The sequence below is a fragment of the Zeugodacus cucurbitae genome, chromosome 3 (genome assembly GCF_028554725.1).
Source record: "Zeugodacus cucurbitae isolate PBARC_wt_2022May chromosome 3, idZeuCucr1.2, whole genome shotgun sequence".
Lineage (NCBI taxonomy): Eukaryota > Metazoa > Arthropoda > Insecta > Diptera > Tephritidae > Zeugodacus > Zeugodacus cucurbitae.
The window spans coordinates 4,797,889-4,823,485 of NC_071668.1; the positions used below are offsets into that span (position 1 = coordinate 4,797,889).

The window sequence follows — 25,597 nt, forward strand, 5'->3', positions numbered from 1 at the left end:
ACAATCACATAATTTACCGCAAACAAGACCAACAACAAAAACAACAACAAGTGTTTGACATTTGCTCGTCTGCTGATGCTGTGCAAAGTGTAATTAGTAATTCATTGCAAATACTAAGAAGCGTATGAATAATTCAAATGCCGTGTTGGGAAGCGGCCAATAAATTTCGCTGAGGCATACAATTATCAACAATGTGGGTGACTTTAAATATGCCAAGAATATTATAAAAAATGATTGATGAGTGTTGGAATGTTTTTAAAGCTTGAAAAAAGTCATTTTTGATATCTGAGATCAGTTCCTGCCGGCGAAGTGAAAAATGCAATGTAAAAAAAAAAATAATAATTTTTACAATACACACAAATTTTATTAAAACAAGTAAGGAAGGGCTAAGTTCGGGTGTAACCGAACATTTTATACTCTCGCAATTTATTTATTTAACTTTATTTATATTATATAATACACAATTTGACCCACATATTCGTCATATGTATTGTATAAAGTCCATTGAAAGTTGGAAACCATAATATTAGGTTAGAAGCACCGAGGTCCTCGTGTTCGATATATGGGGCCTTAAAAACCTATGGTCCGATTTCGGCGATTTTTAGAATGGGGCTGCCACACTATAAACATTGTATTTGTGCAAAGTTCTGCACCGATATCTTCACTAGTGCTTACTTTATATATTGTAAAGTTAACGATTCAGATCGTCTTCAAAGTTCTGGTATATAGGAAGTAAGCGTGGTTGTGAAGCGATTTGGCCTTTTTTCACAACATATCATTGGGATGCAAAAAAACTATTACAAACCAAGTTTCATTGAAATCGGTCGAGTAGTTCCTGAGATATGGTTTTTGACCCATAAGTGAGCGACGCCACGCCCATTTTCCATTTTGAAAAAAAAATCTGAGTGCAGCTTTCATCTGCCATTTCTTATGTGAAATTTAGTGTTTCTGACGTTTTTCGTTAGTGAGGTAACCCACTTTTAGTAATTTTCAACCTAACCTTTGTATGGGAGGTGGGCGTGGTTATTATCAGATTTCTTTAATTTTTGGACTGTATTAAGAAGTGGCTAAAAAAACGACTGCAGAAAGTATTGTTTTATAAAGCTATATTGGTTTCCGAGATATGTACAAAAAACATATTTGGGGGCGGGGCCACGCCCACCTCATGTCATTAAGATATCTTAATTTTTACTCAAGTTACAGCTTGCACAGACGGACGGACGGACGGACGGACAGACAGACATTCGGATTTGAACTCCACTCTTCACCCTGATCACTTTGGTATATATAACCCTATATCTAACTCGTTTAGTTTTGGGTGTTACAAACAACCGTTATGTGAACAAAACTATAATACTCTCTAGCAACTTTGTTGCGAGAGTATAAAAAAATTATAATATTCAAAAATAATTTTTATTCGCTTTATAGCCCATATAACGGATTTAGATTTAGATATGTGGAGCTATACTTTTTTTCGGAGTATTTCGGAGTAGGTCATTTTGACAGCTGTCATTTGATTTATACCCAGCTTGATTTGCGATTTCATAATTACTCCGAAATTCTCCGCAAAAGCATTTATTGCTAACATATGTCCCCAATTGCTGCAAAAAGTGGTCGAAAATCGAGCCTCTCGTTTGGAATTTATTCAGCCAGCCGCGCCGGTCATTTGCTCCAAATCATTTCTTTAAAGACAATAACAAACCCTTATCTTATAAAGCTATAATCATGACCATAACATTAAAGTGAATGCGTTTCATTTCTTCTTAAAAATCACATGTTGAAAAGAACACCCTTTACTTCGAACAAACAAACTGTACAGCCTAAAGCTGCCATTGTAAAACCGGCCTCGGGCAAATATGAAATTGTAATATTTTAATTTTTTGACTCAACAAAAAAATATAGGTCACAGTTTTGCCCAAAACTGCTGAAAATCACTTTCACAGGTTTTTCTTAAACCATTTTTCAAGTCCTCAAGCCTGAAAAAATTTTTTAAATATTTTCTTCAACTCTCTAATAATTTACAACTGCTTGCTGCCAAATAGTTGGTAACATTTAAGTTTCTTACACACAGCTTTAGCAAGTGCAAAAAAATATAAAAATTGGCATTCACTCCAAAAGCATACTTGGCACCACAGGCCCTAAAACAATTACGCACACATACATATATATACATCCAAACAAATGCCGTAGCATAACATTAGGCGCAAAGCGTGTTAAAATAATTAATTCATTCTTGCAAAACAAATCCGCTAGGATTAGCTTACACACTGCCAAACGAACACACACACATACCGAGTTGAGTGGCCAACAGCGTAAAAGCGGCTGTCTGCTGCCAAGTAACGCAGCGCACAAACCAAGATGGCGCGAACAAGGCGTGTAGTTGTAAGCCTCTGTGTGTGTGTTTGTGAGAAACAAATAAATTAAGCCTATTTAACGCTTTGAGCCATTTAAGTAACGCCACTTGTAATTGCACAGCCTGGCGGCTAACAACTGACCGCATTAACACACAAGTCTCTATATATATAAATATGTATATATTTGTATATTTGTACATTTCCACTTGTGCGCTTTTATACAAAATTATGTAAGTCTTTGGCAACATGACCTAACCTTCTTTGTATCGTCGCTATTTCTATTACTGTATCTCATTACAACTAAATAAATGCGCGCACACCAACAGAGTCATACATATGTATATGTGTATATTGCCATTTGTTTCACTTCATTATATAAGTAACGGTACAATTCTTTGCTCTTCACTTTCTCTATTCGCAGGAATTTATATTCTCATTTTTATTATCGTCACGTTTATTTTTACGACCCCATGAGCTGCTTGGCAAATTATTATCCTCGGTACCTGATAGCGAATCGTTAGAATCATTAGTCGCATTATTGGCCGAGTGGACGCAAAAGTTCCCCTACGATTATCGCGATGAACGTATGATGGGCCATGTTAAACATATCGTTGCCAGGTGAGTGTTACAACAAAATTAATTCTATTACTTAATTAGCTTAAGATAGCGTGAATATATTTATTCTGAAATGATTTTTGCTTTAATTACTGGTGTGAAGGTGTTACTAAGAATTGAAAATTAATTTTTTGAACCTCGAAGTACAAGGAAATCCCCTTTGTAATTCTACAACTGTATGAAAAATGTCATAAAATAATTTTTATTCTACCTAAAAGAAGTAAAGCAGAGTTACTAACATTTCGAAGTATTCCTAACCTCAAACTCAAATAAAACACTCTCCTCTTCAAGCACTCGCATTAAATCAACAGTAAATTTAATCTTCAATTCCACCTCAATGGAGACTTCGTTTACTTACTCATACCCCTTACTATTTTCCTTTGAGTCTAAGACACCTTACTAACTAATCTACAAAACCAGTAGTCCCCTTTGATAATTTCCAGTTCAGTGATTACTGAAATTCTCCATACTATTTACTACTAATTGGACTTGCAATTAATTGTTATCATTACATAAGTAAATATGTATATTCATATATTTTGTATATTTATTGTACTTGTATTTTGCCCTACAGATGTTCCAATACAAATCTAGAAGGTGTAGTTTCCGAAATACTGAGTGCCTTGTTGAAACAATTGACTGACTTGGAGAGACATGAAGAAGATCTACGCGCTTGTCAAAGTACAACTGAGAAGGTATGTATAAGACTATATGATTTTAAAACATATATACATACTTAAGTTCTTTGTAGGAATTTTAGTCATCCTTAATATATTTAAGACTTAGTTAATCACTACTGCTTCCTTCTTCAGAAATAGATAAAAATGTTTCAAACCAAAGGCATTTCACATTTGATTCTGGAATAAATTATAACGTCTTTAACGCCTACAATCATAATATTTTCAAAAATTAACCCTTTGTTTGGATTAAATTTCTTAACCTCAAAATATCAAAAACTAACCCTTAGTTTTACAATGAATTAAATTTATCCTGAAAGAAAAAGTAGATTAAAACGATTAACCTTTAATTATACATTAAAAATAACTTCTGTACCTGAAACTAAAAAATGTCTCAAAGATAAAAATATTAAAATCATTACCCCTTAGTTTGACATTGTCCTTTATCGCTATGGTACTCGATAAAGAGTTAAGAACTTACACTATTAACCCTTAGTTTTATATTGAAATTAATTTCACAAATTTTGACTTTGTGAAAGACACACATCTCTATTGCTGATTAAAGAAAACTTAGATTTAATCCCTTAACCCTTAGCTTTATATTGGCGTATCATCAATGGCTTTCTAGAGTAAAAATATTTAAAATCTTTAATCTTTAGGTCCATATCTATCTTTCATCGATCAAAAATCAGTAAGGTATCAAAATCATTAACTTCTAGTATCACACTGGCCTTCTGCACTTTGATAATAAGTTAAAAGCCTCAAATATGAACCCTCAGTTTCTATTTTCTAATTCTAATTTCTCTAATTTGAGCTTGTCAATCTTGTTCCTACAGGGCTCTATATATTATATTTACTCTGAGTAAATAAGCTCTAATTCTAATTGGAATTGTTTTGACATATTAGTACCTACCGTGCTGATTAGCACGAATACCAACTTGTACAACAACACATATCCACACATACATAGTTGTTAGTCCTGAACCAAATTGTATCTACTAAATCAGTTTTCATGCCAATTAAGAAATCCACCGACAATGTAACAAACCGTAAATACATATAAATTTATAAACCTACTAATGAGATGCCTTTAATTGATAGTATTTTGCAAAGTTTCCAAAATCATTGAAATTCAATATAAATGCTAAGCTTCGAATTACATAAATATTGTGCAATATTACATTAATATTGATCAATTGAATTTTTCATATTTATGCCAGCTAATCATACATATTTTTATGCATCTTTCTTGCAGCCTGAACACAACAAATTAGACTGCCCGACCGCTTCGCAATACGCACAAATACTCTGTCGGCTGGAGAAAAAGTTGGCAAAGCAAATTGGCCCCGAGGAGTTCCTGCAATGCAGCAGTAATGTGCTGCTTGATAAACAGGTGAAATATGCAAAGAATGATGTTATTACTATTTGTTGGCATTGAGCAGCTCTAAAGTTTGTGATTATTCGCTTTTCTGTACGATATTTGTATATTTCTATGATTTTTTTTGATATTATTTGAGCAACTCTATCTGCCTAGAAATACACTATTTTATTCAAACTGATTTCAGATTTATGTGCATATGGTTAAGAAGAAGAATATTCATATGTATGCTTTCAAAAATTATAGAAGACCATGACTACCACACAGTGAAATATCAAACTAGACAGTAAAAATTCAATGAACAGCTAGAATTAATCGACAAAAATCTGGTCTAAAAAGTGGCAAACTTATACCAAATTTTGACAATTTAGAAGAGGAGAGAGAGACCCAGTATTTTTTTTTTTTGTTAACAAGTACCGATAACTAGAACAACATGCAAATGAAACATCTTCCTGAGAATATAAATTCAAGTATACAATTTTTTTATCTACTTTGAGCCTGGTATATTTCCGCTTAAAACACGACAATCAACAACTGGCAGTAGAACAACATGTCCACTTATTTGTTTGGAAAGCCATAGCCGTCTAACAAGTAGTCGAAGTATGAACCGGGTGCCAGTTGTAAACCAGTCAGAAACTAGTTCCAGTCTACTTACAAAATATAGCTTTCTGTATAGTTGAAATTACCCATCTTTAATTGCCAAAAGCTCAAGAGACCTGCAACTGAATTCAATAAATTTTTCAATTTCAACTATCAAAGTACTTTCATTTATGCAGAAACCGACATTCTTCATGCAAATTTCACTTGATGCATTGATTGAATTTTCTTACGGAAATTACACATCGCCCAGAATGGGGAGATAAAAAGAAAGATAAAGAGAATTGTTGAGGAAGTTATGCAGGCAAGGTGTTCGAAAAGTTGTAAGGAAATACAGTTTGGTTTTAAATAGAAATAAATTGGAAGGAAATCAGTAGGCAAAGATAACCTTAAAAAATATAGAAATTTTTAAAGCTTTTGAAAGCTTTACTGATATATCTGACTAGAAAACAAAGATTTTGCTGATTTTAAGGTTCCTTTAATCGATATTTATACTGTTTCTAATAAATTAGTGTTATGTAACGGTAGTAGTGGATTTGCTAGATAATTTTCAGAAAGCTTTCGAAAGCAGAGCTTTTATAACAGTTAAGCGATCGGAGCTTCGATATTGATTCTTAAGATATCCTTATACGATTTTTTTAGTTCTACAATACTTTATTGAGAACCAAAGCCTTTTAGAGGCTTTTGAAAGCTTTACTCCTATATATAATCAGAAACTAATATTTTAATCTTTTGCAGTCTCCTTCTTATAATTTCTAATAAATTAATGTTATGCAACGGTAGTAGTGGATTTGCTAGATAATATTTAGCGAGACCTATAAGCTTTAAAAACTTTCGAAAGCGGAGCTTTTATAACAGTTAGGCGCTCGGAGCTTCGATATTGGTTCCAAAGATACTCTTATAAGATTTTGTTCGTACTACAATACTTTCTTGAGAAACAAAGCATTTCCAGAGGCCGGGTTATCATCCACAATTTTTGAACACCCAGAGTTACCACTTATTCTTGCAATCTTCAAGCAAACTTTTATTTGCTGCCTCTGAATATCTTCTTTTACATTGATTTTTCGAACAACTCCATACTTTAGAGTTGCATTTGCAACAACCTACCGTAAAATGCAGTTGCAAGTGCACCTTTCATATGTGGATAACCCAATATTGTGTAAGCTTCTTTGCTGTATCCATTTGCAAGCTGCTTACATTCGATGTATAAATGTAAATGCACTTCAATACACATGTAGAACAGATATACAGGCACACAACTTGAATGCAAACGCAATTAATAACTCTTTTAGATCTTTATCTCTCAGCCAGTTGCCGGCACATTCAACTGCATATACATATATGCACTTCTGTGGGTGTGCCTTGGTGAAAACCAAATTTAATTAAAAGCGGCAGTGCAAATTTAAGACTGCTTACGTAATTCGCATGTAATCAGAAATGCATTTGAGCCTGACTACTGCCTGCCATGCACGACTTTGAGTTTGCTGTCGCTTTTATTTACCTTCGGTTTTTACATATTTCTTTTTTTCGTATTTTTCGTATTTTTGTGCATCGCTTGTAATCTGATTAAAGTGACGGCCTGCTTTCGCAATGCAAAAAGATCTGTCCCAATGCACTTTTTAATTAAAAGAATTACAAATTTATTACCATTCGTTGCCACTTCATTTAAATTCACATACAAATATGGAGCGCGGCGAGCGCACGTAAACAAAGGCAAAAGGTGAGACCGCCACCAATTCGTAATGAAAGGCAGCTTTTGCTGTTTGCCATGCGGTGCGGCGACGTGTGTGTCGGTAAACTCGTCCGTGTTTGGAGTTCAAGTGAGAAACAGCAAGGACATTTGCAACGGCGGCTGCCGTTGAAAGCCGAGTCAGAGAGCGTGTGTAAAATAAACTTATTAGCAATGCTTCTTCTTCTTCGCATTGTGCTCAACGGCATTTTCTCGCATGTGCCACAGTTTGCTTGTTCACCTCAACATATATAGATTGCAAACATATATACATATATATATATATATATTTCTGAGTGTGTCTGTGCTTATAAATGTTCATGTCTCGCTTGCTTCTTCTTCTTTTTATCTCTTTGCGTTTGCTGTGCAGAAAAAGTGGGACCAACCGAGCACGTCCGGCGGCCCACCCGGTGTCCAGGATCCGAAGAAAACGTGCAATTTGGAAACCTATCTGGATTGGTCGGCACGTCTGCGCCTGTTCGTATGCAATGAAATATTACAGGTAAGTCACACGAACTTTATAAATGGCATGAAGCACCAGTGTGGTGGCTAGTGTTGTTAAATGTCTCAGAATTTAAACTTGAATCGGTATAACGGGATTATAGATTAACGGTTATATTGAAAAGTTAGCAGGGATTGCATTTACCAATGAAAATGTGTTTATCAACATGGTTTCGAGTGTTTTCATTGCTGAAATATTTTTTTTTAATTTTATGTGTTCAAAAAATAACGGGAATTTTAAAAGTTTCAAATTTTCCAAAACTTTTTATCGAATGGAGACTCATTTAAAACGACAACATTAATGTAGACGAAAGAAAAAATTATTTTTTTTTTCAAAATCGAAAAATTCCTTTATTTTTTGAACACACACCTTTTTTCAAAACCTCAACTTTTTTCAAAAATTTCGAAATTTTAGTTTAAACTGAATATTTTTTAATAAATAAAGCAAAATATTAAAATAATTATTTATTGAATAAAAAAATTCCGGTAAAAATCTGAAAAAAATGAACTTCGGGTTCAACACCACCAGACCAGTTGTCTTCTTTCCATAGCCACGTGTGTGGTTTCACATTTACATAAGTGAATGCGGTGAATGGACACATACTTGTATTGTTGCCATGCTTCTAGGAGCAGCAGACTGATTGTACACGCGTGTGTGCAAACAGAATCAATTGGGAATACAGGTAAATTAACTGTTTCTACAATTTCCGTGCTGTTATAGCTGATGAATGGGCTTAACACGGTGGAAGAGTAGAATTTACGACGACATGCATGTGTTGATGGCGAAGACACCGAGGTACACGAGGAACACAAGTCACACGGGGTACAAGGGTGGCTTAAAGATATTTGCGAGTGCAAAAATAAAGCTCAATTGGAGCTCAAGAGGTCACAGGAAGTTGTATGTGAACTATCAAGACTTCCGAAGTCACCGAATTTTTTTTCTTGTATGGCTCTCAATGGCTCAAACTTTTAAATTTTAAAGAGAGTTCAGACTCTTCTGTTCACAACAACATCTCAGAAAATTGTTCCTACACCAATTTTCCATCAACTCTTCCATTCTAGCCTCACATATTTATATATCTAAAACACTTGCGCCTTCACCGCTTGACAGCTGCTGAGTTCCGGCTATCAACAGCTTTATAACAACAAAATATACTCCACCCATTCTTTGGACGCTTAATTTTCGGCGATATGCAATTTTCATTTTCATTTCATGAAATTTAAATCACATCAACGCCACTTCACAATCGCAATTCAGTGCTAGTCATAAATTCGGTCAGTTGGCTGCCTTGCAACTTGCCACAAGCAGCTCTAGGCAACACATATGCCTGTCATGCAACACATGCGCTTACTCACACAGCGCACACAGCACTCATTACCACACTGCGCCTTCCTCAACCCGCGCACTGCATGCCACTAGCTGCTTACACTTCTTGCAACATATGTAACACTCTTTCTCTATCATATACATACATATAGAGTGAGCTATTTGTCTGCCCTAGTACCACATTAAACATTTCATATTCTGCTACTGGCCTTGTTGTAATGGAAAATTTAATTAAATCTGAGTACTACATGCGCGCTAACAGGCGAACACACACACACATGGACACAATTTTTTCATTTCAGTCTCTCAAATTGTGGCGTTAAAGCGAGTAAGTAGTCGGTAGTCTGTGGACTGTGTACCACAGCTGGTAGATTCAACCTGCTTGTATCCAATTTGTGCTGTGTTTACTCGTCGCTGTGGCAAAAATACTTCGCCTCTCCGCATAAATATTACTCTAACATAGATACGCACATATGTGGTGTGAAACTTAGCTACTTAATATCCTTTAAGCTAAAATGGAGTAGCAAGCTGGTGATGTATGTGCGTGTGTGTCTGACTTGTTATATAACAACATGTCACTTGTCCGCACAGTTATCAAATAATTCAATGAGAAAGCCAGTGTTCATGGAACTTTATTACATATATATATTTTTTTTCACCTTATTAGAGAGAAAGTGGCATTAAGGTAAACAAAAGTACCGAGTCTTTAAGCTTCTTCTACCGGAAGTTCAGTTCTAAATAGCTTCATTTATGGTAACGGGTGATTTTTTTGAGGTTAGGATTTTCATGCATTAGTATTTGACAGATCACGTGGGATTTCAGACATGGTGTCAAAGAGAAAGATGCTCAGTATGCTTTGACATTTCATCATGAATAGACTTACTAACGAGCAACGCTTGCAAATCATTGAATTTTATTACCAAAATCAGTGTTCGGTTCGAAATGTGTTTATCGACAAATTTTGTTCAGCGATGAGGCTCATTTCTGGTTGAATGGCTACGTAAATAAGCAAAATTGCCGCATTTGGGGTGAAGAGCAACCAGAAGCCGTTCAAGAACTGCCCATGCATCCCGAAAAATGCACTGTTTAGTGTGGTTTGTACGCTGGTGGAATCATTGGACCGTATTTTTTCAAAGATGCTGTTGGACGCAACGTTACGGTGAATGGCGATCGCTATCGTTCGATGCTAACAAACTTTTTGTTGCCAAAAATGGAAGAACTGAACTTGGTTGACATGTGGTTTCAACAAGATGGCGCTACATGCCACACAGCTCGCGATTCTATGGCCATTTTGAGGGAAAACTTCGGAGAACAATTCATCTCAAGAAATGGACCCGTAAGTTGGCCACCAAGATCATGCGATTTAACGCCTTTAGACTATTTTTTGTGGGGCTACGTCAAGTCTAAAGTCTACAGAAATAAGCCAGCAACTATTCCAGCTTTGGAAGACAACATTTCCGAAGAAATTCGGGCTATTCCGGCCGAAATGCTCGAAAAAGTTGCCCAAAATTGGACTTTCCGAATGGACCACCTAAGACGCAGCCGCGGTCAACATTTAAATGAAATTATCTTCAAAAAGTAAATGTCATGAACCAATCTAACGTTTCAAATAAAGAACCGATGAGATTTTTTTATGCGTTTTTTTTTTAAAAAAAGTTATCAAGCTCTTAAAAAATCACCCTTTATAATTAGTTTGCACAAATCAGAGTTATGAAAATATTTGAATTTTTAACAATTTTAAGAGTTTTAAATAGATAATGCGTTCAAAAAATAACGGGAATTTTCGGTTTTTGAAAAAAAATATTTATTCATTGTTCTACATTAATGTTGTCGCCATTAAAATAGTATTTTTTCCAATCGTCGAAACACTTTTCAAACTCGATTTTGCGAAGACGACAATCCTCATCATACCAGTTGTTTTTTGACTTCTCCGAAAGCCGAAAGTTGCAGCTGTACGTAAGGAATTTTATATGCCGTCCCACAGCTCCCTTATACCGATATGCTGATGAGTGCTCTCAGAGAGCAGGAGTGCAAGTCGAGTAGAGTATTTCGTGGCTGTCTGTTGCGATTGCAGCTTTTCGACGTCGAACCTTCCTTGGGTTTGTTGACGTGTGCGATTTCTACACAGAGGCGGGTGCGTATTTTAGCTGCTACAAGATAGTGGTCCGAGTCGATGCTGGGACACATCAGAAACACTGGAGACATGTCGTCCAGCTATCACAACATGATCGATCTGGTTGCGATTGATTCGATCAGGGGACAGCCAAGTAGTTTGATGGATTTTCTTATGCTGGAATCTAGTACTACAGACAACCATATTTCGGGCCCCAGCGAAGTCGATCAGCCTCAGGCCGTTTGGCGATGTTTCGTCGTGGAGGCTGAATTTTCCGACTGTTGTGCCAAAGACACCTTCTTTACCCACCCTAGCGTTGAAATCGCCAATCACGACTTTGACATCGTGGCAGGGGCAGCACTCATAGCTACGTTCTAGGCGCTCATGGAAGGTATCTTTGATCACTTCGTTCTTCTCTTCCGTCGGGGCGTAGGCGCAAATCAGCGATATGTTGAAGAACCTCGCTTTGATGCGGATTGTGGCTAGACGTTCATTCACCGGAGTGAATGCCAGGACTCGACGACGGAGCCTCTCCCACCACAAAACCCACATCGAATTTGCGCTCCTTTATTTGGTCGCTGTAGTAGATGTCACAAGGACCCACCTTCTTCCGTCCTTGCCCATCCATCGCATTTCTTGGATTGCGGTGATGTCAGCCTTTACTCTTACGAGGACATCAACCAGCTGGGCAGAGGCACCTTCCCAATTAAGGGTCCGGACATTCCAGGTGCATGCCCTTAAATCATAGTCCTTAATACGTTTGCTGTGCTCGTCATCAAAGTTGGGGTTCCTTATCCGAGGCTGTTGCTTCCTATTCATTGTTTATTCGGTTTTATATGGTGGGTCCCAAACCCTACGCACAACCGCATAAGCGAGATTCGTCTTCTCACTTTAACCCGCCTCCAAACGGATGTCTGTTGGCTACACAGAAGATACTTCGTCTAAGGCCGAAAGTCGTGAGCTGCTTGAGCCACTTGCAAAAGAATCGTTCCTGGCCACTCCCAAGTGAATGACAGTCAGAAACTTTCCTCACTTACGTGAACTTCTACATATGACTTCATCCTCCAAGTACAAAGGGCAGTAAACAATGCATACAGCTGGAAATTTTATCATACTTCATGGGAATTTATATCAACATAATAAAAACTAAATTTCTCAAATTTAACACTCCAAACCTGCGAAATTTTAAAATTCCTGTTATTTTTTTAGCACATCTGGTATTAAAAATTTATATTATGAATTATTCTTTCAAATAAAAGAATGCCAATTAGACATATTCCTTCTCTTAATGAAAGAAGACAGCGGCCATTGCTCATATTCAAAACTTTCAAACTTGGACTACCTTTAACCTCATACTCAAGCTAAAGCAAATATTCACTCCGCACGACTTGCGGAAATTTGTGCAAATAGTACTCTAGGATTGACAAATGCCTTATATAGAGGTATATAACTGTATATACAAACAACTAAATAAGCCAAATTGAGTTGGAATGCGCTGTGAAACAAATTGAGAAATCAATAGACAGCCAAAACTGCAAATCATTTCAAATGACCAGGGCAGATAGACCAACTTGAATATTGCATGACAATTTGCTCGTCAGTTGCGCTAAGTGTGAACATTTCAGTATACACGACTACAAAGATATTCACTACAACTGAGTTAGATACAAGTATATATTCCGTAAACAACTGCAGAGTCACGTATACGCCTAGTAGAGCGTTCATATACAAAATAGCATTACAACTACATATGCGCTTGTGTTGCTATTTCAATTTCATTGGTGTCTCTTAGTAACGAGGGCATTGGCAATTTGGCAGGCACTGCAGTAATTAAGCTATTTACGCTCTAGTGGCATACATACATATGCACGAAGATATCTGCTTGTGCTACTCGGTTGGTATGTCACAATCGCTTGTAATTTATACATCACACCGTAACTAATAACCGCAATGCCAATTAGTGAAAGTAATAGCAACTACAAAGAGCAATAAAGGTTCGCCAATATTGTGGGAAATATATCAAAATACGAAGTTATTACACTCTCACGCGCTTCACTAAAGATATAGCTCCAAGAGAGCTTAAAAAAAACTAAATATCAAAATTTAAATTTAAATACGATTTATATACCCTAAACTAATAAGTGGCTCACATGAGTACTAGATACATATGAATGTACGGAAGCAGTTTTCGATTCGCAAAGCGTTAAAGTGTAGCCAATCGAACTCACATTTTTAGAACAATTATCTTTTTTTTTTTTCAATTAAAAGCCAATAAAAAATATTTGCATCGCCATTTTAAACAGTAACTTGAGCCATTTACCATGGTAAAACTGGTCTAAAATGGTATAACTGGTATAAAATGTGTTAAGTAACACTTGGTAGCATTTAAGGGAGCGACCATACCACTTTAATGAGATATCAGCATACTCTCTTGCAACTAACTTAACTCAATAACTTTGTTGTTACTTCTACATGGAATTTTCGGACAAGAGATCATAAAACTGGTCTAAAATGTGTTAAATCTGGTAGCATTGAAGATAGCTATTATACCACTTTAGAGAAATATCATATTACTCTCTTGCCCACTACATATCTCCCTCGCTCTCATACATCAACTCCAAAAATTTGTTATTTCTTTTGTACTTTTTTTTCTTTTTTGAGACCAGCACTCCAAATAAGCGAGTAGTGAAATGGCGAATCGAAGACAGCTATACGAATGTATTAATTACTTGACCAAATATTTGATTGACTACTTTACTAATCAACTATTTTTATTTCTCTCTACCTCTTCTCTATTTTCTCACAGTGCATCGGCATACGTGATCGCAGTAAAACGGTCGAATTGTGGAGTGGCGTCGCACAGTACTGTCTACTCGTGGGTAATTACAATAGTGCCACAGCGATACTCGAGTCACTGGAATCGCCGCCCATAGCGAGACTGAAAATAACGGTAAGTAAATAACCTTTGAGACCAGAGCGCCACTAATGGGCGCACAGTTCAAAGCTAACTAATTGCCAGCAAAGCAGGAGCGCAACCCAACGACACAAATTACAACGGAAAATATTTATTTAAAATTCCAGCGCGCAAATGTTTATTCAAAATGCACGTGACAACTAACTATGCCATTATAGATAGCTGCGTGGGTCAACTCTCTAAGTGTATATGGAGAGATATATCCACTATGATAAATACGCGCACTTAAGCGAATGACACTGGCTGCGCGCTAAGTGTGCGCGCGTAATGAAAATTAGCGCTAATTCAAATGCATAATTCTCCATGACTTACGCCCGAAATTTATGTGGAGCGCGGCAGGCGAAGTGAAAAATCGCATATTTTGTGTGCGCGAGTTAATATTTATTAAGGCCGCAATGGTTTATGGTAGGCAAAATGACTGGGAGGAAGCGGTAGCTGTTTGTATATGCGTGAATGCGTGGGCGTTGCAACATTTTCGGCGCATCGCCATTTAAATAATAACAAATTTCATTAGCGCATAGTTGTGCTTAGTTGGCGGTGGCAGCTGTGCTTGTTACCTAGCGGAACGGTATTATTAGGAATTTCCGGCGCGCTTTGTGTGCGTTGTTAAACGTACGTGCGTAATTAAATTTCACAAAGCACACAACAGTGAAATTATATTTTATAACAGCCGCGGAAAGCCTAGCGCGCTGACACAAGTTCAACACACGGCCTTCGCCGCGACGCACCACACTAACCCTTATGCTAACCTATTATTCATGGCAAATGAATATAACGGGCGGCGCAACAACAACAAAGCGGAAAGTGCGCGTTATAACGCACCTTTATGAAACGCGCGCGCCCAAACATAAACAAATATTTATTTACATTTCAGGCGCTCGATATATTTACCAACGCGCCGTTAAGGCGTTTGAAAGCGCTGCTTGCCACAACTTACGCTTCATGAAAGCCAACACGTCGCCTAAGCCTAAGCACTTAAGTTGTTGTAACCTGAGATTTGCTCCGAAGGCACGCACCGCAAGCGCCATAAAATGTCGAGCGCCGCCTCTTTACGCCAAACCACACACACATACACCAAGGCGCAGTGACCGCGTCAGACATTAATAATTACTATTTCTCCAGCGGTGGCGGCAATTTCCTTGCTTATGCGTTCAGCGTCAACAGGGCGTATACGCAACGCATATCTCCGCCGCCACCACCACAACGCATAGGTGTGTCTGCGCGCGCGTTTGCTACTTAACTGGCGGATTATATTTTAATAGAAAGTACGTGTGAATTTGCTGAAATAATAATTTGCCATGCATTAAGTGCGCTTTCATGTGCGCTACGTTTGGCTTTTGCCACACACATTGTTTACTTATGTTAAAATGGGTCTCATACATCCACCATTGGGGTGTGTTTACAAGCCATGCATAAAGCGAAGCAGCTTTCCCATTACATGTCGCCAGTTTCTCGGGGATTTCATACGCAAATTGGTACAAGCTGCGAAGGTCGCACTTCGTCATGGTCCATTGTACCTCTAGATAATCAGTGTTACAATGAGCGCCTTAATGTAGGCCATCCCTTTGTGTTATTTCCTTTTTCACTTTTTAAGGGCTCAGGAAAATGTGCAGACACATTAAGTATTAGGCTTTCATTATTATGGAAATGTGTGTCAAAGCATTTGCATAGTGTCTCATTGTAGGTATTACCTTAATGGCTAATTGTTGTTGCGCTGTTGAAAGTGGCTTTAAAATTTGTCACGAATTGTATGCTTTATAGAGTATATAAATCTGAAAAATAAGCCGTAGTTAATAATATTTTTGAATTTTAGGAAAATCTGGTTTCAAGGCAAGTCAGCCCATTCAATTATAGAATATAAGCCGCTTCATGCTTCTCTAAAATTACTGTACTCATACAGATATAAGAATTTCTAAATCCTCCTTGAAAGAAATTCCAAAACCAGTAGCGATAGCTCACCATACTTGAAACCTGAGGCTACTACTCTTCTCATTTGACATTAAGAGGTGATGTTGGACAACTTGCAACCCTTCAAAAGTACTTTTTGAAATTTTTAAATTTTTAGAAATTTCTTCTTGAAATATAAATAACTGAAACAAAATTAGAAGACTAAAATTCCCTGTGATTATATTTTTCGAGAAAAAAGTTATGCTTAAATAATTTTTAAGTATTTAGGATTATCTCTAAAGGTCATCACATCGAACAAATGATTCTACCTCATATTAGCATGAATCTCAACAAAGATTTTACCAAAAAAAATCAGAAAAGTTCCTACAAATTGTATCCAAAATAGTAAAACTAAATTCTGAAGTCACTGAGATTTAAATTTCTCCATCTATTTCAATCAATTTGATTAATTATAATTTGTAATTTAAGGTGTTAAGCTATTTCTAAATTCCAATTAATTACAATAACTATATTGAAATGAGTAAAGTTAAGAATTCACACTTGCCATTAACATAAATTAGTTTAAAATCTTTAATATGGCACAATTTGCATTCAAATAAATAGCTTTAGCAATTTAATAACATTTTTGGCTCAAATTTAAATGCAAACGGTAGAATTTGAGTATCCAGCACACAGAATGCACTTAAAGGGTCGCTAACAACATAGACAACATATGCACATGCTCGTAGGTATGAGAAACTATATCAGTATGTACCACACCAAGAACGCTGCCATCGACTTTGCCACAACTTGTAGCAAGAGCATACTTGAATGAGCACACACTTTGACAAACCAACTCGTAACATTTTTGCAGCTTCTTTATAGTAACTCACATACATATTCACATTAGAATTTACTACCACAGCCATGCAATCAAAAGTGATAGCTACCGACAAAATATTGTGAAGCACAGCGTCGTGTAAGAATTAAGTAAACGTATTAGACAGCAAAAAAAACTTGCCAACATGAGCGCCAGTTCCAGCCAGCTTGCTAACATACTCGTAGAGGATGACCCACTCTCTATTAGTGTGCCCATCCGACAGCTAGACAGTTATACTGACATAACAGCAGACATTTTTACACCACTCAACGGAGCAACTGCACACTTTTGCAACTTGCAACAGAATGTTAGAAGCCAATAAGGGTATTCACAATGTAAAGATTTCATAATAAATATTATATGACATATTCATCGCTCAGTTGACTAGGTTTTAATGAATCAATCATTAGATTTCCTCAAAATATGAAATGAAATGATTTATGAAAATATGGTTGGTCTGTCGCTGGACCTTTTTCAATCAAATCGAAACAGTCGTTTACATTTTGATTGATTTTGATGGATGTTGGTTCGGTTTTAGCAAAATACCATCCCAAATCTCATTACATACCAAACTAATTGGTCTCTGCAACAAAAAATCCGCTGGAAGAGCAGAAGAAATGGACTAACCATCTATATCTCCAGATTTGACCTCTCCTAGTATAATCTATTCATTCTATTTAGATGCAGTTATCTAAGAAGCATAGCTCCACCAGACATCATCGAACTATTGACGATTTGAAATGAAAATTTCTCACGTGATTTTCAAAAAAGTTGGCGAAAACGTTACAAAAAAAAGCCAACGGACAATAAATAATTTTTTTCGGAATCCTTCAATATGTACATACCAAAATACTATTTGAAGCTCCCTATATTATTGATAAAATATATGAAAGATTAATATAAGAAGACCTCTGATATCCCTATAACTCTGCCCTTTGTAATTTTAAGTTAATTTTGTTAGTTAAATTTATTTTAGTGAACATCGCTTAAGGTTAAGTTAACCCCAAACTAAAGCAGTTTTCCCTTGAACAAACATATATAATTTTGATCACGCTTGTGACATCATAATACTAACTATATACACGTACTACTTATATACACGTCCCGCTTTATTTATGCTCACAAATGTGCAGGTATTCAGGTATCTGCGCCAAACCAAACTTGGAAGCAAATCACAAAGTAGTAAAAACTTTCTTAAACGTAAAATTACGCAAATCATCGCTTTAACGGCTGAAAAACTGCAAAGCTTTCACACGAAGAACTGTAGAAATATCTCAAGCTACCTACAGACTGATATTGAGATTACAAGCAACACGTTATCTCTAGCAACACACCAGGCACACACTCTACCCCACATCCCCTTGGATGAAGCGAGAAACGACACACTTGCAACAACACCAAAGCAAAGGCAAACTCAGAAAGAAAATCAAAAGACTCCGCAAACACGACACAAGAATCAAGTGTGAAAAAAGATGCTGAAATTTTCACAATCACCAAACACACACACACTCGTACACACAAAAAGGCGTAAAACTGCTAAAACCCTCGTAAGTGCTGCAGTTTAGAGGAGACATGGCTAAAAGTGCATTTAGAGAAGCTAGTGAAAGCAGGCGCCCTTGCCGAAGTTGTCGCTCCGCTTCCATTTGCCTTAATCTAACGCAATGTGGCAGCCAAATTTTAAAAGCGTAAATAGTTTTGCTTCAACAACAACAACAACAAACACGTCTTACTGCATTATAAGCGCGACGCTGAGTAACAGTAGTTGGAGCTGGCACTTCAACATAAGCGCGTCTTAAATGTGTGTCGCTTAAGCGCACTTATCGCGGCGGCAAAGACGAAGAGACGCAGACAACAAATTGCATGGAATATGCAACACCCGCCAATGACAGTAATGACAGAGCCTGCTTTGCAAGGAGGTTCCTCCAAGCAGCGCACTTAACAGCTCGCCGAAATGGCAAGATGAATGGCGGCCTCAGTAATGCGGCACGCCGAATGCACCGTTATATAGTAAGTAGTATGCAACTGGCTGCTCAGAGCGGCCCAAGCAGCAAGCACTACGCACAGTGCATAATTACCAAAATGGCGGGCTTCAAATCGAATAAATTACTGATTTCAACGACATAATGCGTAATGAAGGCTCTTTATTGCATTGGCAGTGAGTAAAATAGCCTGTGGCAGCCAGCTAATAGCACGGAGTCCATATAACACATTATAAACTGCAAAGGCTTAGAGATCATAATTCTATTATTTAATCCACATGGCAACAACTCAGTTTGATAACAAGTTTAAAGTTAAATTCAGATTGGTTATTCGTTTTTAGATGAAATCGTGAATCGATCTAAAGCAAAATCTAGAATAACGAAAATTATTATATCTAGTTAAATCCCTAATCCCTATCTTGATCTTATATAACCCCAAACTTCATCCCTGCGGTCTTTTGAACACCCCTGAGCACGTTTCATACACCTGACCTAGCCTCAGCTTTAGCCTTCGCAATGCAAAAAAAACTTACCTTATGTCATCCTTCAGAATGAAAATAATCCACATCATATAATCCCGAAGTTTTTAATCAAACTTAAAATCAATTCACGCTCCAAAATGTCTACAAACTTTACCTCACGTGATCACCAAAATTTTAAACAAACCTGACATCACGTGATCCCCAAAACGTAAACAAGCCCAACATCACGTGATTCCCCAAAATGTAAACAAACTCCCCAACACGTGATCACCCAAAACGTAAACAAACCCCACATCACGTGAACCCCCAAAATGTACACAAACCCCATCACGTGATTCCCCAAAATGTAAACAAACATCACGTGACACTTCTTTGTTTACGTTTTGGCCAAGGTCATTGACCTTTGGCCGAGGTTTGTTTACCTTTTGGACGAGGTCATTGACTTATGGTTGCGGTTTTTTTACTTTTTTAAGAGCACATGAGCTCTCGATCTGAGGTTCGTTTATATTTTCAAGAGAACGTCACGTGCTACTTTTTTATATTTGATTGTTGATATTTTGGAGGACCACTTGAGAATTGTCTATATTTTAGAGCTCACGTGGTGTCAGGTTTATTTAAAGTTTTGGGGATAGTATGAGGTCAATATTGTTAATATTTTGAGGAGCTCGTTAAGTGAGATTTTTTTATTTTTTCGTGGATCACGTGGGGTAGGAATTATTTCAATTATCGGGGATAGTACGAGGTCAGTTTTGCTTATATTTTGAGAAGCACGTGAGGTCAGGTTTATTAAAAATTTTGGGGATAGTATGAGGTCAATATTGTTAATATTTTGAGGAGCACGGGAAAAGAATTTTTATTTTATTTTTTGATCGATCACGTAGGGTCAGGATTATTTAACTTGTGGGGGATAGTATGAGATCAGATTTACTTATATTTTGAGGAGCACGAGAGGCCAAGTTTATTTAAGATTTGGGGGACAGTTTGAAGTCAATATTGTTAATATTTTGAGGAGCACGTGAGGTGGGATTTGTTTATATTTTGGGGAGCACTTGAAGTCAGTTTTCTTTAAGTTTTAGAGGCACTACTGTAGTACTAGCCATTATTGCATTATTTATTTATTGAGCGCCTCGGAATACTCGTAGATCTCTACACTAAATGCTCTAGTTTCAATAGCTTCGTATGCATTACGTACGTTGAACCATCAATTTATTAATTAGCAAATTGCAATTAAATCATTGAATGCATTTTCGTTGGCAGCTCAAACAAGTTTGCACAAACACAAGCGCAGCATTCGCAGCGCGTTCGTGTGTATTTCGGTTGATGGTGTCATAAAAAGGAATTACCAAAAATTTCACAGCAACAATGAGCATTCAGCATCAGCAATGCAGCAGCAGTGGCAGCAATGGCAGCAGCTTTCACAAAACTAATCAATTATACACGAATAGTTGTATAGTTTGCGCTGGTCACTAGCTCAAACAACCTGCAGTTGCACACAGACATGCACCGATATGACGTAAGTGGTTAGACGGCCATTTCGAATGAAAATGGAAAATATCACAGCAACAACAATTACTGAATGCAAACCCATACCAACACATATGAGCGGCAACTGGCAAACTGACAAAGCAGTTCGTGCGAGCACACCAACACACACACACATGCAAAGCAGAGTGCATTATATACAAACATCAGCGAATTTTAGATTACAACTGCTACAGCCACACCTCTCACCGATACTGGCGATGCCGTGGACCACTACTTCAACTTCGTCGGCTCCACTGGTTAACCCTTCCTTTGACTGGTTATTTGGCATTTGGCATTATTTATGCCACGAATTGGCATAGCGACTGTCGGTGGAAGTCAGCATTGGTGGTCTGCGGGTGGCGTTGACTGCACCGCACTTACACACACAGACTCCAACAAAGAAGCACTCACACAAAGCGCCAGCCACCGCCAACCACATTGCAAATCAAATTGGTTGCTGTTTTCGTATGTCACCATTTTGCTGTGACCCCGTGGACCCCGCGGTCGCCCCACTAGCACTCACTGCATAGCATTTTGACTTTTACTTTCACCGCCTTTGCTTTGGTTTGGCCAAAAGTGCAGAGCAGAGCAGAGTACTCCGCTCGGCCGCTGCGCCCGCCTGCAGTTGTAGGGACGGCTGAAAGCCATAAGTGGAGCAGAATAATATCGTTGGTTCTATTTGTCATCAGTACACACAGCATAGTTAGCATTTGTATGCCGCGCACACTCACTCATACAAATGTGTGGTTGCCTGGTATATTCATAACTTTGGTCTCTGCTCCCTCAGCGCTATTTGTCCACACACATGTGTGCATGATAGTGTGTGTGCGGTCCTCGGAAAGCTTCACATGACGTCTCGCCGATATACATTAAATCAAATTAAATTATTTGCTCTGATAAACACTTTTGCGCAAATATTGAATGCTGCTGGCCTGGTTGGTGCGCACTCGATGTCTGTGACACTATTTCCCGCGCTCTCCATCCGCCGCCATCACGTTCACCACCTGCGTCTAAAAGCGCTTCAAGTATGTCGCGCAAATATTTGAAAGGGCATTAAGAGTGTATGCAAACCGCTTTTAATATGCCAATAGGGGCGCCGCATAATTATTGAGCAACAGTAAAGCTGATATTCGTGCTTTAAAGGCAGCTGTTGGTAGCTCGTCAGCGTGGTGAAATAAAGGGTGTTTAAAGTTGCGATACCAGGTTTCATGACTGGAACTGTTTTCCAGAAGTAACCTTCTTTCTTGTCTTCTATCATGAGCTCTCTCTCTGAATTGAACTCTGGTTTCAGTCTATCAGATCATTGCAGTGCCTTACCAGCTGAGGTGAGGGCCACTAAGAGGTGTACTAATCCTAAGTCCTGCATTCTCTGAGAGCGCGACCTACCTATTGTAGGTACTACCATACCTATGGGTACGCGACTACCTTTGGGTAGTTCAGGATTGTATGACCTCACTAGCGATTGCTTAAAGATACCTAGCTATACGACTTTTTTGGGAACCCAAGTTCACATATGACCGAATATCGCTGGACATTAAAAAGTTGAAGATCAGCTTGCATGGTAAGACACCGCGTTCGAGTTGCGACTGGGATTTGGAACGAGTGCGCAGTCCATTGTCTTCTTCCGCTGTAGTATTAGTTTTACTGATATCTTTCAAGAGCTCAGTGAGCCAACAACCAGAATTAAAGCGATCGTAAGATCCATCTGGATCAGAGTGGAGCTCAAAGTGTCCATAGATCTATCTAATCTCTATTTAATTTCTCTAAAGAAGGTTAATCCTACGCAATTCCGGAGTTTCTACTTAAACAAAGTCCTGCAGCAAAGGCATATAATACTAACGGCCCGAATTCGCTGAAACTGAGCTCGAAATATTTCGGAATTCATACCTTTGGCGAAGCGGGAAATCGATATTAGCCGCCTCAACAAATTTGTGATGAGCTCAAACGGGTCGTGGATATATGAGGGTCTGTTGATTCATACTGAGGACTTCCTGGCATAAAAAGGGAGTGGGGTACAGTGCATGCACTTGCCAAGTGGTCATCAAGGGTCATCAAAGTCGATCATAGCAACCCACTGACAGTCCTAAACCTAAAATATGTTAGATATTACTCTGTATCGAGTCAATTTTCACCAGCAATAACTCCGAGTTATGCGTTATCAATTATGCAACACAGTCATACATGTAACGGATAATTCTTTGTAATTCCAATAAATGTACGAGTCGTAAAAACCACGCTAAATAATGCAAAGGAATTGAAATGCATTAATGATTATTAAGCAAATTGGAGCGTCTTTGCATTCGTTTCATCAACAAGATGACACTTTGTACTCGCACACACGCGCATATGTGGGATTCATTGCTCTGCAGAAGAAACCACTTACGGCTCAATATTACATTGAATAAAACATGCGGCAATTTGAGGCGCCTTTTTATCTTTCCCTGCCGATAAACTGCAAATATTGGCGTTACTTTGTGCTATTTGCCAACACCGACAGCGCGATAGCTGTGTCGCTGTGTTTGTTGTCGAGCTCGAGCTCAAGCTTGTATGTCATTGTCATATTGGCTGTGTCAATAAAAAGTCAAGTCATAAAACCTTGATTAGCACTTGCGTTGCCTTTTATGAGCCGCCGTCGCTTGCACTTCGACGACGGCGAAGGAATGAAGGAATCACGAGCGCACAGTCAACACACATACAGACAGGCATTTAAATTGTTTGACGACCGACCGTAAGCTTTGCTTTGTGCTATGAGAATTGTACGTACATATGTATATATGTAGATGACCTAAAAATACCGACTGCCGTGGGGGGAAGTTTGCGCTTGTAAGTGCCGCGTGGCGCACACTACATCCAAATGGAATTTCCCTCAATTTGTTCACTTCGCACGACATTACACTGCACTTTTATGCCGCCACAATTACTCCAACATCAATGGCTCGTAGTAAGGCAATTTCGCAATGCCTCAGCAGCGTCACACAAACACACACACACACCCTTACGCGTACTCGGCAGAGTCGCACGACCTCCTTGTCTCCAAGTCTCGATGTCTTCTTGCTGCTGCAGCAGCACACTTAATATTTGCTCAAATAAACCCCTCCCCGCCACCAAGCGAATGCCATCAATGCCGGCTCGTCGGTTTGCCGGCGTCGCTCTCGTCGTTATCGCTTTTGGCGTCACCTATCATCATACACGACACGACGCGCGGTGCTTCGCTTTTGATGTCGTCGAAGGAGCACATGACGTTAACGTCTGCTCCTTTCTGTCATCATAAAATTCGTTTGTTCGTTTGCCTTTGCTCATATCGAATGCCATTTTCCAATCGCTGATTCGTGTCTCGATATGACAATTCGAAGTGCAATTTGTGGTCGGTTCCTTTGTTGTATGTGTGTGTGTGTTTGGCAGTTGACATGAGTATAATGTCAGCGGCATAACGTGTATGTATATGTATTTAATGTTTATTTGCTCTCAATAGAAATTGATACGATTTTTTCTATTATAAAGACTTGAGATTACTGGTAAAAATGTTTGTAAGGATTCTTCAGTGATTTATCGAAACTTTTCGTGTTTCGATATAGCTAATTTTTGGAAAAACGACTCGATATTTTTTTTCACAGAGAAAGTGAAAAATTGTTTCCTTATTCTCTTCTATTTCATAGCCGCGGAAAATTTTTTGACCAATGCCCCAGTGTAGTAGCCCGTTATAGATCCTAGCAGACATAGTATTAACTCTGTCTCGTATTCATCCAGAAAGGCTCCGACAGCTCGTCTGTTTTTTCGTTACCGAAAATGTTCCTGTGACCGAGAACCCAGATCAAGTCTAGGCGGAGTTCGTATTCCAGTGAACTCAATGACTTTTGCAGTTATGCTGCATTTAGCTTATATTTGCTGGAATTAATCATGGGCAAATACAGGGCCAGGATTGCCGCCTGGCTATCAGTGTATACGAGCTTTACAGTCCTTCTCTATGTCCAGTACTTTCGCTTGGAAGATGCTAGCCGGGTTCAGTAGACGGATAGAGAGGGAAATGTCTGTTCCAATATCATTATAAATTCGAATATTTCTTTGAACTGTCTTTGATGTTGTTTTCTCTATGACAAAGCTTGAAGTATTAATGGATTTTTCAAAAACATAAGCTTAAAAACTGAATAGTCCAGTAGTGTATTGCAATGTGTTATTTTAACCGATGGTATCGGAATATATCTGAGAAAACTTTTGTTTGGTCCCACATCCATCTTATCGGTCAAATATTGTAAAAAAAATAAATGGTCTATACAATCTTGGCAGTATTGCATTATCCATCCTTAAATGAATGCCGAGACCTTTCAAGATAGCTTTCATAAATAGGATCTTCCATACCACCATATAAGGATCGTCATTTATATGCAATGGCTTCATCATTCCCAACTTGAAGAGTCAAATGTAAAACACTACCAACACTGGTCTTCCAGTTATCTACAGCAATAATATGGCTTCTTTTTTAAGATATTAAAATATTTTGCCGATATTTGGAACAAAGATCCTATATTGAGACCCTGATATGTTTTCGTTGAGTTTACGGTTCCGTAATTGTATTGTCCCAA

General features: G+C 38.0%; 1 protein-coding gene across 1 annotated transcript in view; it reads left to right on the forward strand.

The window, feature by feature from the left end:
• The window catches only part of LOC105214210 (uncharacterized), a 131,359-nt gene that overhangs the window by 26,158 nt on the left and 79,604 nt on the right, over positions 1-25,597 (forward strand). The window contains 5 exon segments of the mRNA XM_029041600.2: positions 2,776-2,972; positions 3,544-3,664; positions 4,902-5,039; positions 7,721-7,852; positions 14,098-14,241. Of these exon segments, the coding sequence (XP_028897433.2) occupies positions 2,776-2,972; positions 3,544-3,664; positions 4,902-5,039; positions 7,721-7,852; positions 14,098-14,241 (732 nt within the window).